General features: G+C 39.0%; 1 protein-coding gene across 10 annotated transcripts in view; it reads right to left on the bottom strand.

Moving 5' to 3' along the window:
- LRRFIP2 (LRR binding FLII interacting protein 2) overlaps positions 1-23,207 on the bottom strand; it is a 153,660-nt gene that overhangs the window by 98,592 nt on the left and 31,861 nt on the right. For 6 of the 10 annotated variants that reach the window (XM_007057222.4, XM_027819611.3, XM_037890115.2 and 3 more), the window contains exon 3: positions 10,338-10,424. In XM_007057222.4, coding sequence (XP_007057284.1) covers positions 10,338-10,424 — 87 coding nt within the window. Of the gene's footprint in view, positions 1-4,563; positions 4,609-4,703; positions 4,758-8,638; positions 8,690-10,337; positions 10,425-23,207 lie in introns of all 10 variants that reach the window. The other 4 variants (XM_043540667.1, XM_043540668.1, XM_043540666.1 and 1 more) reach the window with 3 other exon arrangements.

Genomic DNA, 23,207 nt, shown 5'->3' with positions numbered 1-23,207 from the left:
TATCTGGTCAACCTACTGTGACCTGTCCATGACTTATATCATAAATATCCATGATTGAATCTTGGAGTGGGTGTGGGCAGAGGAGGTGGGGGGCGGGAGCATGTGGCACCAGCTGCTGGGAAAGGTAGAGTCCCAGGGGCCTGCTGCTGCTCCAGCTGCCGCCATGGGGGAAGCCCCAGGGGGCAAGCTGCTGCTCCGGCCGCCCCAGGACCACTGCTGGGAGCTGCCTAGCTGCATGGGTCCCATCGGCCCCAGGACTGCTGTGCAGGCAGTCCCCGGGGCCAGCCGCATCAGCCCTTGCTTGGGCAGTCCTCAGAGCCAGCTACGCGGGGCTGCCAGAGCAGCGGCCCATGTAGCTGGCCCCAAGGCCAATGCCACTCCAGCAGCGGCTGGTGTGGCTGGTTGCGGGGCCGCCCCAGGGGCTGACTGCAGAGCCACTGCAGCAGCAGCCGGTGTGGCTGTCCCCAGGGCTGCCTGAGCAGCTGTCCCCAGGGCTAGCTGCTTGGACAGACCAGGGCTCAGCCACACTAGCTGCTGCAGAAGTCATAGAAAGTCACGGAATCCATCCCTACTGCAATCTCTGACACACACAGAACCCTAATAATAATTCATTAACAATTCAACAACTTCAGAAAACATTAAAATCTGCATATAAATAATACAGATCAAATTGTCTAAGCTAGAATAATAGTTATCCTTCATTTTCTTATTTCAGGCCAGATCATGGGACTAAAAGTACAGTATCTACCCCAAAAAAAGATATGGCTGGAGCAATCTACAAATTGAAGCTTGAAGCTGTCTCCTGCCAAAAGCTGAGCAGAGAATCTACATTTAATTTAATGCAGAGGTTTTCAAGATTTGTCATCTCAACACATTTCTCTTATTTGAGGAACTGGAAGATCACCTCTTCCCACAACACTGTTCCCACCTTGGTTTGCTCAGCCAAAACAAAATTTAAGCCACAGATTTCTCAGAGCCTTCAAATACATTTTTGCTGGAAGAAAGCTGTATTATACAAGTAATAACATACTTCAGTAACTACTTTGTTTTCCGTTAAAATAATGTGTTCAGTATTTTATTACTATTTCTGATCAGTAGGCAAACAAAATGTTATATTACATGAACACAGCCAAATATGCTCATTTCCAGATTACACACCACAAGATCTCTCCTTCTGGAGGTGCTTGTTCTGCTGCTATGAGACCCACTGACATCCGAAGATGAACTCGTAGGAATGAAATTGTAGAAGATTATGAATTTCAAATATATAAACAGTAAACAAATTCAAAATAAAAAACTGCTTTCAGCATAGAGATATATATAAATCTGTACTCAATGCATGGCGAGCAGTGTAATAAAGCTAATTTTATGCACTAGGAATGACAGTATAACTTAAGAGCGAGTTGTGTGGTCACCACTGACAAGTACTATGGATGACCATCTCATTGCTATTTCTAACCATACTAGTTTGTGCTTTCTTTAATTGAGTTTTATTTCTTAAAGAATGAGAAACAACATGACTGCTTTCAGCAAATTGTTTTCTCTTTGGAAAAGATGAAGAAAGGCTAATGTTTATCTACGAAATTAGTTTCTCTAGTTTCTGGTGTGGGTAGGCGCATTTATTAATGCTTTTTACCATGGAATACATTCCAATACACTTTTCAAAAATACAGCATAATAATAAGACCTGCATACATATTATACGTGCACATGTTTTATTTTATATTAATTTAAGATCTAGCACTTCTGTTTTCTCATTAAGTACCTCAATTTCTTTGCTTCACTTATAATCTATAAATTCAGTTTTACGGCAATTTCATTCAAAAAAGTCCGTGACATTTTATACCATAAGGTAAGTTATTCCACACCAGATATTAACTTTAAAACATGACCAGACATATAAAGGTAACTAACATTCTCTATGGTTTTGAATGTACAATATGCCATTATTCATCTAATTTAGGGCACAATTTAGCAAAGCACTTAAATAGCATGGTAGCCCTAGACCCATGAGCCCAAGTGTGTAGAGCCCGGCTCTGAGACTCGCTGCCATTGGCTGTGTAGACTACATGGGCACTATCATAATATAAATAATGAATGCAACTAAAACTTGTTCTTATTTTCTGACATTTGGTAGCTAGTCATCTTCTAGCTTCTAATGACCACAACAAGATTTAAGTTTGTATTCCAAAAAGAAGGGTCAGAGATGGTCTGCTTTAGAGAAAAGCATATTGAATATTAACCTCAAAACTGAAGTTTTGTTTCCATTAACTGAGGAATGAAGCTTGACTATTCTTAAGCCTGGAAGGGATTAGATTTTTATCGGGACATGTCACTAAACACTTATTTCAATGCATACACACAAATAGACAAAAATATTTCTATCAATATTAATAAAAATGTAATGATAGGCAAAGTAAGAAAAATGCTGCTTGGGAACTTATTAGATTTTGATCTAGGGATATTTATTTTGTATATTTTGACACGTGATATTGGGTATTTGAGTTTTAATAGTTAGAAACCTTTAGTTTTTAAGTCTCAACATCTACTGTCGTTAAATAATTATTGTCTGACCTCCCCCATTACTCTGACCCACTCCCATAACTTCCTGCAACTGTGAAAATTAAAATAAAATACAAAATATTGTTAAAACGCATAAGTATGCAAGTGTGAACACTGAAATGGATAAAACTAGAAAAACAGTTTTAAAATAGTTATCTATTGAAATTATGAAAAGTAAAAATCAAATTCTGCCAAGTGTCTTTTGTACAGAATTTCTGTAATTACATTTACACACACGTAGAGATAGATAGATCTATTATGAGTAATAGATGGAAAACAGGCATATCAATGTATATTGCAGCAATACTTTATCAAATGTTTGACTAAAATCCATTTACCACAGAGCACACAGTTATCACTCTCTCATTAGTAAACTTTTAGTCATTTTTGAAAAACATCAACTTTCTTGGACAAGATCTGTTCTTTGTAAACTCACATTGACAATTTCTTATGTTCCAGTTCTGTCCACATAGTAAGTTGCTTTAAAAAAAAGTTTCCTGAGATTGAAGTTAACCATTAGTCTGTAATTAGCCATTTCACTCCCTTAATATTGACATTACAATGTTCCTCTTTCAGTTTTCTAGAACTCTTCTCTCTTATGGAGTGATGAAAACAGAAAAGCAAATAGATAAATAATTTATTTAATGTTACTACTGAGGTGAATCATACTTAAGGATCTTCACAGTATTACTACAAATAAGAAAAGCTCAACATTTGTTTTCTTTAAGATACAAAATGCTCTGGTGGAGAACTGATTTTCAGCTCTAAACATTGCCCCTGTCCTGCTTTTTTCTGAGCCTGGGGCGGGGGGCGGGGGGGGAAGTCTATCATAAGACTGGGAGGGTGCAGGGGGAGGATGGTCAAGGAAAGGGAAACAGATTGAAGGAAAGGAGCTGTAGATGTTGGTGAACTGCCACACTCACACCATCATTACAAAATTGTACTCTGTGAGGATGAAGCCAGTGAACAGAGAGCTTGCAAGTCTCTTTTGGATGGGCTGCTGCTAAAAGGGAATAATGAAGTAACTTAAGAATGCATATTCTCCACTTTTGCAAGAGTGGAAAAAACAGAACATAGGAATCACACAGATCTCTCTCTTAAGCATGAAAGAAAAGCCACCATAGGAAAGGAGGACAGAGAAATGCAAGAGTAAAGAAGTAGATTTGAGCGGTAAGAAGTGACTAGAGATAGAAGAGAGGGAAGCAACTCTTAGGGTAGAGGAAGAGAAGGTGAGAGGGAAGTGGAAGGGAAACGGAAGGGAAACAATGAACAAGAATGGAAGAAGGGGGGAACTGGGAGAAAAAGAAGGTAGAAAAGCAGCAAAGAGAAGAGAAAATTTGGGAAGGCAGAGGCGAGGGAACAAGGAGAAACATTTTTAGATCCATTTTTCTTTCAAAAGCACTACCAACCTAAACAAAGCATTCTAAGCAATTATCAAGAGCAGCTTCCAATCTGACCTCAGTGCACAGCTGATGAGTCCTAGCAGCTACAGACAGCTTGAAATATCTTAATGTGCAGGTAACATGCATGTACATGACTATGCAATCTTATCATTCTCAGCACTTGTTTGGTAGAAGAACAAGTGACGCAAGTACAATGACTTGACCTAAGTTTTAAATACAGTCTATTTAAAGTTGTACTGTACATGTACTAACACTAAGTATGTGATTTTTTTTTAAATTTGCTTCCAATGGAAGTAAAATTATTCCATGTAATCAAAATCTGAACTGCTTATGTTTTAGGGCTTATTTCCAAACTCACATGAAGTTAATTATTTTAAGCAACTAAATTATTTGTTTGTACTATAAGTGTTTAGGGGGGAAAAAAATCAAGGTATCTCATAATACAAACACCATGAGATTTTAAAGATTTATTAAGAGATTCAGATAAATTGATATAAAATACAATTAAAATGTTGACGTGAACACACTGCCCCATTTATATTGATTAAAACAGATAAGTTGCATGTAGTATCAAAGTTCACACAAACTATGTACTAACCCTATGACTGCCAATATTTCGAGCACACACCAAGTCATCCGCTCCCTGATAACAAAAATGAAAGCAAAATGAAGTTAAATGTTTGTTTGTTAAAGTAAGGCCTAGCAGGGAGAAGGGAGAGTTTATAGATTAGCACAAACCAGATAGGAACGATGACTAGAACGGAGAGAATACCTGGCCCTCTCTGAATCTTCCTGAGAAAGAAGAAATGTAGAAAGTTATTTAATGAAAAAAAAAAGATGAACAAAATAAAAGTAAGCAAACGGAAGAGCATGCAGTACTTATTTTGCACACAGGTAAGTGTTTGGGAAATCAACTGAAGCAAGTGAATGCATTCACATCAGATGAACATTGCTTTCATTTCATTTTGACTCGAAAGCAGGTGTCTACCACACTATGTTGTTAAGAAAGTGCAGCTGAGGTGACGTATTATTTAATTAAAAGTAAAAAATGGACAATCTTTTGCTGGTTGGGCAGAAAAAAAATGATATATCTAGAACAAATGTAGAAGAATCTCATTAAAGACTAAAAACAAAAGAAACCCAAGAATTATACTCCAGAGAAGTTTGTCAAAACAAGAATCTGAAAGTTGATTCCAAAGTTACTTTAGCCCAGATAAAGATACCTCTGTCCCACTGTCACCAAGATTAACTTTCTGCTAGGGGTAGCAACCAAAATTAAAGTGTGATTATACCCTGTAAGCTATACATTTTTCATTTGGGAGCTCCTGATCCTTTAATTCCCCTAGCCTTGCCTGACTTTTGGAGAAGTCTGCAGCTGAGATACCCCAAGATACTTTCTTCAATTGAAGGATTGGGGAGGGTTTACTATAACCTAGAAATAAGGGAAGCTTTGTGGGAAAACTGGGAACAAAAATAGAGGGGAAAAAACTATTGTTTTAATTGCCAGAAGCATCTTAAACATAAAAAATGTTTAGTTACAGGGAATAAATACACTACGAAATTCTGTCTCAATTTAAACCATTCAATATAAAACTTCACATTTGAACTGGACCCACTTGTAAAAAATAAAAAGTCCTTCAAAAAAAATTGTTGTCCTCCCCAGTCTTCCACCTCTCAAAAGGTCACAAAGTGCTAGCAGTCAGACTTTACCTATCAACAGGGTAAAGAAAGGGTCCACTCCAGCAACACCTTTTAGACTGTACATAGAGGTGATATTAGTTTGGGACTTAGGGTCCCTCAGTCATACTACACTTTTAGCCATGTGGTTGACTCCAAAAATGATTTGTGCCCATATTCAAAATGGATAATACATGATAAGTAACCTTTGTGGCTAAAAGTGGCCTGCCCTTGGAAGCAGCCAAGATTGGCAAATGGTTGCATTCCTTAAGGATTCACAACACTTATTTTGGTGTATACAAAAAACTCCCCCAACTATGCCTGTGCAACTGTCGGCTAACATTCCTTTTCCTGGAGCACTGCAGTAATATATTCCAGAGTGCATTAACCCACATGTTCTTGGGCATTGTGTGGCAATTTTTACCTCTATATAACCCATCACAAAAGGCTATCCTGCCTGCATAACCAAGAAATGTCAAGCAACTGTAAAGCAGTCAGCACTCTCAATCACAGGACTGAGTGAACACTGCAGTGTCTACTGCAGGCAGATTGTTGAAGCTGGTGACCATTTCTGCTAGTTACCATAAATGATTATCCATTTTAAAAGGGTAGGTGTTTAGGATGTATGCTTCGTCTAACAGCCTGGCTTATGATCGAAAGCAAGGAAGGCATTTAGGCAGATCTGAATTCTACTTAAAGGCAACAGAAAGTTAAGCAGATGGCTAAGAATCGAAGGGAGAACGAAATCCACTCAAACGCCTGTCAATGCAGAGACCAAAAAAAAAAAAAAATCAAGACACTGAAGGTCCCGTATCACTGGGCAAGAGACACCAACCAGGTGTCCAGCAACCAACTAACAACCTGATCCTCCTTTGGGGGACTAGACCAGGGGTTCTCAAACTGGGGGTACCGACCCCCAGTTTGTCGCAAGTTTATTACATGGGGGGTCATGAGCTGTCAGCCTCCACCCCAGGCCCCGCTTTGCCTCCAGCATTTATAACGGTGTTAAATATATTTAAAAGTGTTTTTAATTTATGGGGGGGGTTGCACTCAGAGGTTTGCTATGTGAAAGGGGTGACCAGTACAAAAGCTTGAGAACCACTGGACTAGACCAAATTCTCAGGATAAGGCAGGCCATCACACAGTGGAACAAAAATGGAAATCTACACACACTCACCCTAGCCTGAGACCGGAGATGACAAAGAGTTGGTATGGCATCACAAGTACACTGTTGGTGTTTAAGGCTATGTCATCACTGCAGTTAACTTTGATTATCTACACTTGAGCTAGGTTAACTAGAGAGGCATTAACTCAAGTGAGTGGCCACACTGCAAAACAACACTTGAGCTGCACAGAGTGATTGTATTAGCAGTTGGTGAAGTGTGCTAACTCTAAATGAAGTCTTATACCCCTGGATAGGTAGGCAACTCTCATTAATAGCAGCACCACACTCAATTTAAGGATTTGTGTGTGTAGAGATGGGGTTGCACTGGAGTTATACCTCAAGTTAACTCTCCAGTGAAGACAAACCCTAACAAATAAACTGAACAATAATGAATAATAAGCACTTGGACCCTGAGATAACTGCTTTTTAAATAAACAGTTTGTGGAGGAATTGACAAGATAGAAGTAAAAGTAAAATTAGGTAGGCTGATTCAGTTGCAATTTCAGCAGGCTATGAAGTCAGTGTGATGTTTAGTTTGTAAATCAACTTTGGAATTACAATGCATAGAAGCCAAATGATATGGTTACAAGATGCCAACAATCAAATAGAGCAAATCCCTAGCTACAAAATTGTTTGACCTTTGGAAGCTAATCAAAGTTTTAAAAAAATATTTCTTCTGACTTGATAAAGGTAACTTCCTTTTCCTCCCCAAAACCCATCCCATGCATTATTTCAGTATTAAGCATGTAACAAACTGGGGGGTGGGGGGGTATCAACATGGCATTTGGAGAAGTATGTTTTGAACATTAATAGGATAGTAATTTTTATTAATAGGTTACAATCAATCCAAAAATAAAAAACAATGTTCATGCTCTTAGACCTTTACGTTCTGCAGGGTTTTGGTTTTTTCTTATTCTAGAGAAATATATTAAAAAGTTAAACGCCTGAACACGTTTCAGTTTTCCTTGTTAAATGGATTAAATGCAATTTGGAGTGTTTAAAAAAAATTCATTCCTTCTAACTATAGGCTCAATTTGTAAGGGTTAGCATAAAAATGTGAAGATTTAACCCTCTGAAAACTAGAAGACATTTCTATAGAATTGACTTCTCTATAGAATCATATCTGAATTTTGCTTTTAGAAAAGCAAAGATAGGCCTACAAATTTGTGAAAACAGCTCTCTAATTAAACAGCTGAATAAACGTAAACAGACTGAGGGGCACTTTGCTCTAATTTCAACTCTTATCTCCATGCCATCCCATGTAGAGGAACCAGTCTTGCATTTGTTTTCACCCCAAAGTTCCGCTGGAATCAACTGGAAGTTTGGAATCCAGAATGCAAGAGTAAGCTGGCACTGCCTGCCCCCTCCTCTTATTTTTAAAGACGAAAAGAAAAGTTGGAGGTTATAGTATATCAATTTTAAACTGACTTTTTTGTTTTGTTTAAAAGAAAGTTATAGCCACTGAAAGATAGCCTGGATCATCTGTGGAAGATAACACCTGCCAGTCTAATCAAAGAAGAATATAGAATAAGGCAGGTTGTGGAAGTAAGTTAACACAGAAACATTTACAATTTTAAAAATAAGCCTTTGCCAACATAAAGCTACTTTAATTCCATTCTGAATGCAAACTCACTGTGAAAGAGAAAATGGCACACTTCTAATGTTTTTTGCCTCTGTACCATGTCCTATATGTGACCTTATGTAATGATTTTTTCCCCCCCCATCAGTCATAAAATGTGTTCACACTTTGCAAACCATTAGTAATTTATTCCCTCCAAGTCTATGTTAATTCTGCAAGCGTAAACATGCACAACAGGCAGTCCTGGCCTACCATCCACTTTTGGATACGTCCCCATTTTCTATCATATGAGCGATGAGAAAGCTACAAAATGTTTAAAAAAAATTAATACAGAACAGGCATCATAGAGATTACATCATCTTGTACAATTTACAATTCACAGTCGCATGTTATTGTCCACAGAATATGAGATCTGTAAATTTATTTTAGGTAACACAATTAGAATAAACTAAAGCCAAATATTAAAAAAGTTAATTAAGACGTTCTGCCTTGATTTCTAATTCACTCCATACCATCACACCAAATTGTCAAATTCTCACAACAGTATGGAAGAATTTAAGAGAGACTGCCATTTTTAAATTCATATTTCAAGTGAATGTCATTTTTATTATTATAAATGCAAGAATATCAGAATAGTCTACAGAACTGGCTCATGTGTTTATCGTTTAACAGAGAGGGAGGGATGAAATCCTGGTTTCGTTGCAGTCAAAGGGAAAACTCCAATTCACTTCACTAGGGCCAAGAGGCATACTATCCCACAAGTATGCTAAGTGAAAAGACTATTTCACCACAGTCTATGTATCAGTTTTAATTAATGTTCCCATGATACCCATTAAGGTTTTTCATCCTAAACATGGAGTCCTGTTAAAAAAAAAAAAACTTTTCAATTAACTGTTTATCTTATGTCCAAATGCTCTTGTACAGATTACTCAGATGAGTACCATGGTTGTAGATTTGTTCTTTTCATGTTTAACAGAACACCGTCAACTTGGAAAAAAATTCAGACAGAAGTGTGACTTATTTTTACAGGTAACCACCAGGATTATTATAAATAAGATTAGAGAAAAAAATATTTTCTCTGCTAATTCAGTTTGTTTACTTTGAGCAATTGACAGCATTTTCGGTGCAATCTCTCAGATACCCCTGCTTACCTAGTGGGTTTTCCACAGCAACAGTAGAGGCAGAAAACTTCTTAAAAACGTAAAACAACATGAACTGTCAGCTGACACAGGGGTAGGTTTGGTATTTTAAATTATTTTTAATTCATTTTATAAAACTGTCCGGATTTCAAATTAAAGATGTTCCTTTAATTAAAGCATTAAAATAGCCTTCTTGTCTACTCAGAATTAGTTATATGGGCACTGGCTTTTGCGCTATGTACTGTTTACTGAAAATAAATTATAAAGTTAAAAGGACAACAGTCCATTTTCAAAGCAAAACATTTAGGTGAGTCTATGTCTTTGAGCAGTTTTGTTTTTAAGCAATTAATTTATTGCATTTGTTAAAGTTATATTATATAAAACTGCTGTTTATTACAAAAACATTCCAACGACTGGAGCCCCAGGCTAAATTAGAAAAGACATAAGTTTCAAAAGGTATTTTTGTAGTCGTATGGTAAGCAGAAGTGTTACAGTCATATTTAAATAGCTGATGCCCTTTTTCCTTTAGTGTCCTTTGTTATTAATGAAGTTTAAAATTAACATTTTAATATGACTATGTACATGCAGTGCTATCCACGCATGTGCAGAGATAGGAATGGAGCAAATTACTCATTTGAATTCCAACACTACACTGGAAAAAGCTATAGTAATGGCTACCCTATGCAGGAAATGCTGATATATGGCTATACTATACTGAGAAATATAAATAACTTTTCTTAAGAAACATAATACAAAGCAGTTCATTAAGAAGTTTAGTACCAAATAATAAAGCATAGCAAAATCAACATTACCTCTTTCTGTTGTCGTTCCAATTCTCTCATACGTATATCTCTTGCTTCTGCTCGAGCAGCCCGTTTGGCTGCAAGCCTTGCTTCTGCCTATAAATTAATTGAAAGTAATAAAAGTCAGGCAGCTTTTTAACCACTTAGCTTTGTAAAATGTATTTGAATACCTGATTCAATACTTTCTCCACAAAAACGGATCCTGATTCTAATGAACAGCTTGTACATATTTAAAAAAAAAATCAATTTGACAGCAAGCAGCAGTTGTAAGGGCAAGAACAAAACCACAAAAATGAGTACATATTGGAATTTTTAAAGATGCCATTACCAGGCAAAAGAGTTACAACTGAAAGCAAGTGTTGATAAAGGCCTAAGCCTACAAACACTAACAGATTTTAGTTTTATACACATGAATAGTTCTATTGCCTTCAATAAGACTTTTCACATGCATAGCATTAAGCACAAATGTGTTTGCTGAACCAAAGGCCCAAGTTAGCAATGTTTTGAGTTAAAACATAAGCAGTAACAAACACAATTTAAAGACCTTACAACAGATGCATACCATAGGCCAAAGCCCAAATCTCATTTGGAAGGATTTATAAAAACAAAGCTTAATATTTAGGGGGAAATTACCAAAGTCAACTATTATTGAAAAATGCAAAATTCTTGGAGGAAAAGGCACAAGATGAGTGTCCCTGCTGGAGCCCTAAATTATATCCTCATTTTTCTCTATTTTATTCCTTACCCTTATGGACAATACGCTGTAGCATGATTCCAGAGGAGGAATGGGGTCTTTTTCAGACACTTAATGCCACTTCTGATTTAGCCAGAAGGGTCAATGAATGAAGTATTGATCTTCAGGAAGCTAGAGGCTTAGGAGCAGAAATCAAAGTTCAAATTTCTCACATTGTTGGACAGTAACATGAAAAAAATTATTCTTCATTTTTTAAATAATTAAGCCACTTATTGTATGCCAGGTTTATCACCACTAGAAATCCCAGCCACATCATTAATTGTTTAATGTACAGTTAATTACCTATTAGGAAATGAAAATAGGTAATTAATTGTATCAGACAACTAATGATATGGCTGGGATTTCTAGTAATAAAAATTAAGTTCCTTCATATATCAAAATGTAGCATTTAAGAAATAACTAACAATTTAAAGCTGAATAATAAAAGCTATCATTCATTCCATGAAGGGAATGGAGGTAAACATGAAATGCCTCAAACCAAATTAATCTGTGGTTAACATTTTATTCCCACTCTAATTTTACTGTCTCTCCAGCCCCCCACCTCTTCCACACCACTAAACTTAAACTTACTCTTTAAAATTAAAAAAACTCCAAAGTTTCCAAGGGATTTTATAGAAAAACAGTTAGCTCTTTCCCCTGTAAATGGCATAAAAATACCCGTAGTTACCATGCAGTAGTCACTATTTTGCTGACAAGACACCCTATTTGTAACATCAATCAGATGCAGGACAATCTCATTTCACACTAATCTGTGTGGTTTTAACATTAATATAAATTAATGTGAGTTTTGGGTTCATTAAACATTTTGTCTTAAATGTCAGACCTTCAAGTTCTTCTAAATGTAGGCATGTAAATTATTATTGGATAAACCTTTACAGAATCACAGCAAGCTTGAAAATTATATATACTTGTAAATAAAGAGGTGACTTGTACATGTTTTAATAAAGATTAAAGACAATGTATGCAAGTTAAGGGCTCAAAATGTAACTTTTCAGAATGCTGAAGGGGAAAAAAAAATGGTGCACCTCTCTTTTTGGGTGGGTTATAAACACCAGAAAAGTGATTTATAAAGGAAACACCAAATAGACAATGTTGCTGAGTGCAGCTATATGACCTGAGCAGGACAGGGTTATTTTTGGGAAATGGCGTTTAGGTGACCTTTACTCCATATGGGTTCAGCTGTGCAAAGTTATTTGTTCACAGGGGTATACATGAAAGTATCCATCAAATTTCCCCTTGCCCTGAACTCCAAGCTTTCTTCTACATCTGAAGCTGACATCTTCCAGAAATCAAGTGACAGCACTACCACCCAACACATCTCAAATCTTATGGACTATTATTGAATCAACTAGTCTGAAAGTTGTAGACAGATATTTTATGTTCATGCAACTTATTCTCAGAGCCTCTTAATGCTGTAAATCCATTTGGCAAATTCAGAAGATGGATTCTCCAAGACACAGATCTCTCTGGGTGAAATTGGTAATTGGTTCTTCAAGACAACTGCCTATATGGAAACCCATTTTTAGAAGACATAGTTCCCTAGAGCACTAATTTATAAATTTTAGCTGAGAAAGTCACATGCGCAAACATTCTCATATGAGTTGCCAAAATCTGAAGACTGAAAAAGGGGCAAGGCCACAAACGTCACTCAGTTCCTTCCACTAATTCAAGAATCAATATCAAGATTCTGAAGAAATTGAGAAGGTGGGTGAGGAGTATGAACTATAATCTGAAGAATTACAATTACCTGAAGAATAATGCTGTATCAGATCGTGTATAGGTAAATCCTGAAGTAACAGACTACAAAATGACAGTGATGGAAACATTACTAAGGCATGCAATCAATCAACTTAGTTTCCCAACTAAGGCATGCAACCAAGGCACCTCTGGACTTGGTGGCGTGTGTTCTGATATTTTCAGATGGCTGAACACCCACCAAGAAATAACAAATTAGTATGTTTACTTAAATCCATTCAGACAAACTTCTGAAGGACAGACTAACCCCTGGATTTACCCCACATGCCAGAAATTCTTAAGGAGACTTACAAATTGATAAGATTTAAATAATTAAAGGGCCTTTTCTTCAATTCTAGAGCGAGTCACCTGACATCTTCAGGATGTGAATGAGGTCAGAGAAAAATACAAATTTATAGCCTGAGATGGAAGTTAGATCACTTTAATAAGGAGTTTAGGATGGGGACATAGGACCACTTTATCCTTATGAAACTGTGAAAGGGAACACTGTGGTGAGGGTAAGGGTCAGCCATCAAGGCTTGGATTTCACTAACCCTCCATGCAGATATTACAGTTGGGAAGAACACCATTTTCACAAAGTGACAGTTCAAAGAAAAGTCAGACAGGAGTTCAGATGAAGGCTCCATAAGCTTCATTAGTGGAAGATCAAATCCCATCACAGAAGTGGATGTGGCTCATGTGACAGAGGAACTATATGGACAATGCCTTTCAGAAACCCAGTGACTCTAGGATCAACAAAGATAAGTCCTATACTGGAGAAAGAAATACCAAGATGGCAGCCGGATGGAATGAGACAGCTCAATGAAAGTTCAAACTGTTTAAGGGACAGTAAAGAGACCAAAACTGAACAGATGGAAGACTTTTCATGGTTCCTTTTCAGGAAGGTCAAATAGAGAATCTCTTCCATTTCATCATGTAGATTTTCCTGGTGATATTTCCTACATCTAAGAGGGTTTTTAGACATAAATGCTCCATTTGTTAAACATTCACGGCCACTTTTGTTGAGTGGGTAAGAGCTCGTTAGTACTAAACCCCCAAACCAGTATTAGTGAAATGGGTATTAAGAACCAACTCTATCATAAAAGAGTTTAAAGCTGACATCCCAATCCTTTCAGGTTTTGGCAGTTAAGGCAAAATGAACTAACATTTGTCAGAATTATTATTTTAATTCAATCACTGACATCACTGAATATTGTCAGTGATCAACATGGTGATATTGCAAGGAAATCAAGTTTAAAAGCCTATACTCTCAAAGGTCTTGATCATGTCTCTACTAGAATCCACAAACTCAAAAGCCATTGTGAAAAAGAAAGCATGGAACAGTCTAATGGGGCTGACAGCAAGTGAACGGATAAACACAACAGAGCTATGTTCACAATGGTTCAGGCAATGAAAAAAACAAGGTTTTTTGTTTTGCAAACTATTTATTACAAAATTACTAAACACTAAAGCTGAGTGTATGCTCAATGAGCTTTTACTTTAGTCTATTGGCTGCACCTTGTGATCCAAAATCTTAGGATTTATCCACATGAACATTTAGTTTACGGCAAGCCAGGATGTGAATCTATGCTGCACTAGACGGCTGCAGACTAACTGTCCCTGGGGACCCTGCTGATGTGCATTAACAAACTGTTAATGCACGCCAACAGGGTTCACACGGTCAGTCCACAGCAGGCTACATTCACACCTCAGCTTACCGCAAACTCAAGATTTCATGTAGACAAGGCGTAAGCTTTTTTCTAAAAAAAGTTCTCTAGCCCTTATGGTTATAAAATTGAAGTTTGCCTTGGTCTGCTAGCAGCCTCAAAACAACAGCTCTAACTTAAGTATGAACTACCCCTATGCTAAGGGTGTGACCATTCTGAAGCCAAATTTTAATGCCAACATTGTTAACTATTTAAATTGCTGATAAAAGCCTGCAAGAAAGGACTGGAGCAATCCTATTATTAAGATCAGAACAATCTAATGTCTCATCTTATTTTGTCAGAATGAAAAACACAGTTTGAAAGAATACCATCAATCTCATCACTGTTTGTAGATGACTTTTACCAGGTGGTAAATAAACTGAGATTAAAACCAACGAAGACACAGTGGAGTCTTGTTCTAGTATAATATACATACACACAAAAAAACAAAGGCCAAGATGTTATGCAACACAGAAACAGAGAGTCTACTGTATAGAATGGTTTCCCAAACAAAACCAATGAAAGATTACTCTATGGCAACTTCTTTTCAATGTCTAATTCCTCTGTACCAATTTTCTAAAAGTTGAAAACAACATGTTGACTTTTGGTATTCCAGTCAAGCTATCTGCAGCCACTTCAACAATTTTTTTAACATAAGGATTATTTTGTTCTGCATTTTTATTATTTGTTCCTTTAATTCATCAGTAAGTTAAAGATTTTGTCACCGTTATTTTTAGAAACGGACAGGTTGCGGGCAACAAACAAAAATTCATGGATGCCCATGACCTGGGTTTTTACTAAAAATAAATGGGGGGGCCTAACACCCAGGGGAGGAACTAAACAGTTTAGGGGTCCCTGACAGCTTCAGCCTTGCCGCCATAAGGGTGAAGCTGAAGCAGAAAATGTTATGGAGGGTCTCTGAAAGTCACGGAATCTGTGACTTCCGTGACAAAATCTTATCCTTACTTATCAGCATCAGGAATCCACTGAGGAAACTGGATGAATCACAAATCATCCAAATAATTAGATTAATTAAGAAATTCTTATTCTTGCCTTAAAATGTGATCCACAAAATGCTTTAATACCCTATAACCACATAGGCCCAAACAAGATTGTGGTAATCCAGAAACATTATTAAGACAGACAGTTAGAGGATTAATGTTCTACCAAAGTGAGTCTGTGGTGCAGAAGGGTAAGCAAATGTGTAAGGCTTTCTTTTTAACATCTGAAAGCTAATGTAAGAAATCATCTGCAAAGGAAAATGGGTATATGTCCTTTTTTAAAAAGTATTTTTCATATCATGTATTTGGCTATGTGACTGATGTTCTTTCTAAGAATACACATTCATCTGCATGGATTTAAGCAGAAAAGATTGGAATATCACATGAACTTGAAATGCTCTGATTTTTCTACTGTAATTGGAAATCAAAAAAGGGACATTGCCTACTGTAAATCACATCATCTTAAAAAAGTGTTAAAAGTAGTTCCAGGTATTTCGCTTGCCTTTGAATCCTCCTGCCAATTTTGTGTTTTTACATGCAACCATTTCCCACCTTTCTTTTTAAAGGCTCCTATTACTGTGTGGAAAAAACAATACAAACAAGAGAAACTGACTATACACTGTGTGCTATCAAATGCATAAAGTAAACAATGGAGAAAAACAGGGAATACAATTTTGTCTACTCAGTTATAAAAGTCACCGTTACAGGCATCAGTAAATAAAAAAAAATTAGGTTGAAGTCTGATTTTTAAATTGACCTTTAAATGTCCCTTTTAAGTACAAGTAACCCTTTGGTCCTTTGCATTTTTGCACATTTTAATGGCCCACAAGAGTTAACACCTAATCTAAGTTTTGCTCAAATAAATGTTGTAGTTTAATTTCCAAAACTTGTTCTAAAATTTATGAGACTCTGTTCGAATTTTCTAATACACACCGTGCTTTGGAAGAGGCTTATCGGTAACAGAACATAAGAGAAGCTGCAGCTATGCCAGGCAGCTGCTGGTGACAAACTCCCAGCTTGGTGTAGTAAAGAGAATCCACCCTCTCCCCTCCTTCAGGAGCTTCAAGTATCCAGCAAAAAGTGCCTCCACCCCTTTCTCCATCAGAGTCCCAGCAGTTAAAGAGCCAATCATAACTAGTCTCAGCAGGAGTGGACAGGAAACAGCAGCAGATGCCAACAAGCTGCTAGCTCCTATGATGGAAACTTGACAGAGTAAAGAAAAACCCTCTAGTCTACTCCAATAAACCAGCTAGCTGATACTAAACTGAATCTCATCCAGTCTGAGTAAACCACACCAGGGACCCTTCAATCTACCAAAAGCACAGCTCTTTTGCACCTGCTGGCCAATAGTTGTATCTTTCTTTGCTACTATCAAGGTAGCCAATGTATGGTTTCATGAGCCAGGGGAGCAAGGAGTAGGCTGGGTCCCCAGAGCCACTACTGGCATTTCAACATTGCTAAAGGTAATGCACCAGGTGAGGAAGAATATTCCTGCATGCAGCTCTTTGAAAAGCCGTGTGTTCTTAAAAAGGCAAGCATCACGCCCCTTCCCTAACTAGCCCACATTAATATCAGTGAAGCATCCTTAGTGAACTACTATTGCTTGCATAACTATGCAAAAGAAATCCCTTTGTTGATGTACTGAATAGCAAGGTGGGCTGGTGCCAGAATAGGGATGTGTGCGCCATCTATTGCTCCATCATGGTTTGGGAGCCTCAATGCTGCAGATCTATCCACTATTCTCTGTACATTACCAAGAGTCATAGCCCTGTGTAGCAGGAGACACTTAATGGCCCTACACGCTTGGATGACACAGGCCCCGACTGTGGATCTACCAACTCCAAACTGATTCCCCCACTGACCGATAGCAATTTGGTATTACAAACTTCCAGAGCATGATTGCCTCTCATTTCTCCAATATCAGTGCAGCTCAGTTTGGTGTGCCTGAGCTTAAGGTCGGAGATAAGCTTGGTGCACAGATCCAGAAAATGGGCTTTTGCATCTGAAAGTTTTGCAGCTGTATTCTCAAATATGCATTATGATGCAATCCCACCAATCAGTGCTCATTTCTCGGGCCCAGAAGCAGCAATCCACCAACTGGAGCTGCTCCATGAATGTCCAAAGGAACTGCATCTTCCTCATCACACTCCCTGTTGTAGTAGTACTCCTTCAAGTTCTCCAAACACAGAAGAAGCGTATGTCCTGTATTAGGAATGCTCATGATAATTGCACTGAGCTCTACTGGGCCCATGTTTCTGCCAAAGAAACAGAGACCGAAAAAAGGTGCATGGGACTGTCGGAGTGTTAAAAAAAATGGTGAAAGCATTACATTATGGGATAGGGAAAGTGGTATCATGGGAACTTGATCCCTAGCTTTCAGAAATTCCTGGACAAATAGCTAGAGCCCTGCAAATCCATGGATATCCGCTTTATATCCACGGATGCAGTTGTATTGTTCACCTTGTTTGCAGACCGTGGATTGGATGCGAATATAATGAAATTCCTGCATGTACTTTTCAAGAGACACAAAATCCGCCTCCCCCAAAAAGAGAGAAGTGTGATATAGACCAACACACACAGCCAAGTCTGCCTCCTTATAGAGACTAAATATTTGCTCTGACCCCACCCCCATATACAGAGAAAGGGAAGGTGATAGATCAAGACAACCTGCAAAAATCCCCATGCTCCTATCGCTGTAGTTTAAGCAGCCAAGCAATTTAGGAAACTTCACTTCAGTATTGCCATATCAGGTCAGTTGGAAAGGGAAGCAGCTGCTTCTGCAAAGTAAGTCAGTATGGCTTTCTCAATCAGCACACATTATAATACCATATTGAGCACATTACCAAACCGGGAAACCAGAAAGAGGAAGCAGTAAACCAACTGATACACACAAGCCAAAACCTCATTACTTACTTCAGGAGATCTGGACTTCAAAGCAGACTACAAAAGTCTCTGAAAGGAGATGTAGAGACATGATGGAACAGCAAGCTACTCATACTTAAGACAATCGAGGAGCAGTGGGACAGAATATAGGGCATTTTTACAGAAGTGGAATACTAAGCTCATTGATAGCATTGACCACAAGACTTTGAACATCTTAATAGAGTTCCTGCAGCTCTTCAAGGAAGCGTCAGATGTGCTAGAGCAGTCATCACAGCCCACTCTCCACTTGGTGCCCATTTGGTACCAAAGACTGAAAAAGTATCTCCGCCGTCTACCACCGATGCAGATAGTCTAAATCTACACAAATCCAAAACCTTGCAACGTCTCACTGAAAAGTTTGAAATCAAGCCTATGCAGAGACTAGCAGTTTTCCTGCACCAACAAATGAAGGGGATTAAAGTTCTCACTGAAGAGGAAAGACAGGAAGTTTATCACAATTTTATGCTTCTTTCGTCAGCTACACAGACACCATTACCAATGAAGACAAAAGGGTTACATACAGAGTTTGATGATTTGGATAGCAAGCATGGAAGTGACAAAGTGTCAAAGAATGAAGATGTGCAACTGCTGGAGTGGTGGAGACAATACAAGCACAAACTTCCCCTTCTCAGTCAAGTTGCACAGTTTGTGCATTCCATCCTTGCATCCAGCGAACTTTCTGAGGGCGCCTTCTCAGTCTCTGGTCACACAATGAGAAACGTACCTCACTTAAGCCAGAAAGAGTGAATGATTTAATATTTTTTACACAGTAATATTTCTAAGAAAATCAGCTGTCCCGAGGAAGACATCTAAGACTAAGTACCGCAATTCAGGACTGGTAGATAGCCCTGCAGTGCTTATTTGTATTCAAAGAAGTGCTGGGGCTCAGCCCTGACAAAAATTGGGCACCTTCACCCCCTCCTGCACCCCTAACCTGTGCACTGTGCTCCCTTTGCCCCTAATCTCTGCACCCAGTGTGGGGAAACTGACCTGGAGCCATGCTGAGAGGTGCTGTAGCCTTGCAATATTATTCCCCTTGCATGCTTCCACAGGGAAAACAGACTTCCTGTACCTTTCACTATCGGGACAATTTAGACCAGTGGCTCTCAACCTTTCCAGACTACTGTACCCCTTTCAAGAGTCTGCTTTGTCTTGCGTACCCCCAGGTTTCACTTCAACTAAAAACTACTTGCTTACAAAATCAGACATAAAAATATAAAGTGTCACGGCACACTATTACTGAAAAATTGCTTACATTCTCATTTTTACCATAAAATTATAAAATAAATCAATTGGAATATGAATATTGTGCTTACATTTCAGTGTATAGTATACAAAGCAGTATAAAAAAAGTCATTGTCTGTATGAAATTTTAGTAATGACTTCACTAGTGCTTTTTATGTAGCATATTGTAAAACTAGGCTAATATCTAGATGAGTTGATGTACCTCCTGGAAGACCTGTGTGTGCCCCCAGGGGTACATGTACCCCTCGTTAAGAATCACTGATTTAGAGAATCATCAGCTATAGTTACCTCTTTATCAGCAACTCACATTGGATGATGTATAGAATACCCTAGTCTAGGGGGCTCTCTGATCAATTAAAAAACCCAAGTAGCTCACTAGTACTCATGGCATTTTTTTCCCCTCAACATCACTGGTAACATATTGCACCACATGCAGCAAACAGCTTTACTGATTGAGACCTCAGTGAGGCATCAATGGAATATTGCAGACCACAGCAAGAAGTGTTGAGCAGGAAGCCTGGAGACTGACAGTTACATGACAAGGAGGCTAAGACTCTCTTCTCAGCCCCTGACATCCCTGCTGTTGGGAAAATTCTGCTAACCCTGAGTGATAAGGCCAGGAATCTGGATGGAAACACACTTCTGATTTCCTCAACACATGAAATGCTACAGGAGGAAAACCACCCTAAGCTAAAGAGCTGGTGGCTGGTGCAAAGAAACTGCTGAGCTCTTAAGTGGAATGACTTTATAACTCACAAGCTAAATAGGCAGATACCCTTGGTTGAAGAGTTCAAATATGTAGGGGTCTTGTTCATGAGTGATGGCAAGAGAGAGAGCGAGATCAACCGGCGGATTGGTGCAGTGGCAGCAGTGATGTGGACGCTGTACCAATCCGTGCTGGTGAAGCAGGAGCTGAGTTCTCTGATGAAGATCTCTGTTTACAAGTTGCTCTGTGTCCCCATCCTCACCTATGTTCATGAACTTGGGTAATGACCGAAAGGACGAGATCGTGGGTACAAAAGGCAGAAATGAAGTTTCTCTGCAGGGTGGTTGGGCTTTCTTTGAGACCAGGTGAAGAGCTCGGGTATTTGGGTGGGCCTTGGAGTAGAGCCGCTACCCCTCTGGATCGAGAGGAGCCAGTTGCGGTGGTTTGGGCACCTGATAAGGATGCTCCAAGGGAGGCTTCTGTTGGCACTCTACTGGGCACATCCGACTTGGTGGAGGCCCCAAGACCAACCCAGGACATGCTGGAGGGATTGTATCTCCCAGCTGGCCTGGGAAGACTGGGGAATCCCTCAGGGGGAGCTGGAACACGTTGTAGAGAAAAAGGATGTCTGGTCCTCCCTACTCTCCATATTGCCGCCACAACCCTCACCAGGAAAAGCAGCATAAAGGAAAAAGAAGAAGAAAAAAAAGACTATTTTATAGTTCAGTTTGTGATTGAGTATTACTGACTTGAGACATTTATTACATTATTTTTAATATAAAAGGCTATTTGTTCTGATGTCTGTTGAATAATAAGATAGATGTTTATGTAACAATAGTGTACACATTTACTAAGCCATGTAGCTTTCTTACACAGTATATACGCATGCACACCAACGCTTGTCCTGAAAGGCACTGTGAGATAGCACGCTGCTGTGGGAGTGGTGTGTAGACTGGATGCAGATCCAAATTTTTGCATTCGCGCATGGCTCTACGAACATCGTTCCCGGCCAATGGGAGCTGCAGGAAGCAGCAGCGGCCAGCACGTCCCTGCGGCCCACGCCACTTTCCGTCCCTCCTATTGGCCGGGAACAGTGAAACGCAGCCACTGGGAGCTGCGGGCAGCTGTGCCTGCAGACGGTCAATGTAAACACTGTCTTGCGACGCACCAGTGGATTACCCTGATGGGCTGCATGAGGCCCGTGGGCTGCAGGTTGCCCACCACTGTTTTAGATCATCTTGTGCCTTTGCAGACTAGATTAAAAGTGCCCTAAAATCAGTTATCTTGTCCCTGTAGGTACTTCTAGACTGTGATCAAATCACCTCTTTACTAAGCTAAATAGACTGAGCTCCCTAAGTTTCTATATGACACTATATGTCATAACTATATGACACTTTTTCCAGCCCTCAAATCATTCTTGTGATTCTTCTCTTTAGAGATGGTTATGAACAAGAGATTACATGTGCAGTCACTCAACAATGCACTGTGATTTCCAAGCCCTCCTAATTTGGTCAAAATTAAATTACAACCAATTTTTAATGGGACACATCAAAATCTGCCCTGCCTAAGGATTATCTTTTTGACAAATTTCACTGCAAGATATGGAGACACAAAAATCACCTGTCTATGCTAGCACTTCCATGGTTGCTACCACGGAAAGACTACAGCAGTGGTAGTGTAACAGTGGCGATTTCCCTCCCGAAAAAGGCTAAAGTAACAACACCCCTGGAGGGCCGTATTCAGGAAAGCCATATGTCCATATGAACCATATGTCCTTTCATAATAGTATGTCAGAGGAAGGATGATCCGTAAGGCTAAAGCAATGAAGTTAAAGTTTGGAAATCTAGACTTAATTTCCACGAACCTTCTGTGAGACTTTGTGGCTCTGTGTCCTGGATATAGGTATAGAAAGCATACTGATCAAGTTTACAGGTGACACAAATCTGGGGGGTGGGAGGGACAACAATACTTTGAAGGATAGAGCTAAAATTCAGAGGGATCCTGATAAATTGGAGAACTGGCCTATAGATAACAAAATGAAATTCAACAAAGGCAAATGTAAGGTTCTATACTTAGGGAAGAAAAACCAAATGCCCAAACACAGAATGGGGAAAACTGGCTTGGCAGCATAACTGCTGAGAAGGATCTTGGAGTTGTGGTGGATCACAACCATAACATGAGTCAGCAATGCGACACTGCTTCAAAAAAAAAAGTAAATGCAATTTTAGGTTGTATTAACAAAGGCATAGCATGCAAGTCACAGGAGGTGATAGTACTGCTCTATTTGGTGCTGCTTAGGCCTCAGCTGGAATACTGTGTCCAATTTTGGTCACCAATGCATAGGAAGGATGTAGAGAAACTGAAAAGGATCCAGAGGCGAGTGATAAAGATGATCAAAGGGATGGAATGCAAACCAATAAGCTCCCAGTGGCCACAGTTCGCCATTCTTGGCCAATGGGAGCTGCGGGAAGCGGCAGGTGAACCACGGCCACTGGAGGCTGCAGGGGGCCATGTCTCAGCAAAATTTCTCACGGCCCACAATCAGATTACACTGATGGGCATCATGTGGCCCACTGGCCGCAGGTTACCCACCACTGGTTTAGACACAACAAATCCTGCATCTTGGCAGGGGGTTAAACTACACGACCTCTGTGGTCCCTTCTAACCCTATGGTTCTATGATATTAGCTAGAGTGAATTTGCAGTAAATTTTCACCATATATAAAAAGGTTGTATGTCCCATTATTTCACATATGACCATGGCAATCTGTTTTTATTAATCATGTTTATTATGGCTGTCCATAAATATTGC

The sequence above is a fragment of the Chelonia mydas genome, chromosome 2 (genome assembly GCF_015237465.2).
Source record: "Chelonia mydas isolate rCheMyd1 chromosome 2, rCheMyd1.pri.v2, whole genome shotgun sequence".
In the NCBI taxonomy this organism is placed as follows: Eukaryota; Metazoa; Chordata; order Testudines; family Cheloniidae; genus Chelonia; species Chelonia mydas.
Note: the sequence above shows the minus strand (reverse complement) of the source record. Positions and strands in the feature narration are given on the sequence as shown.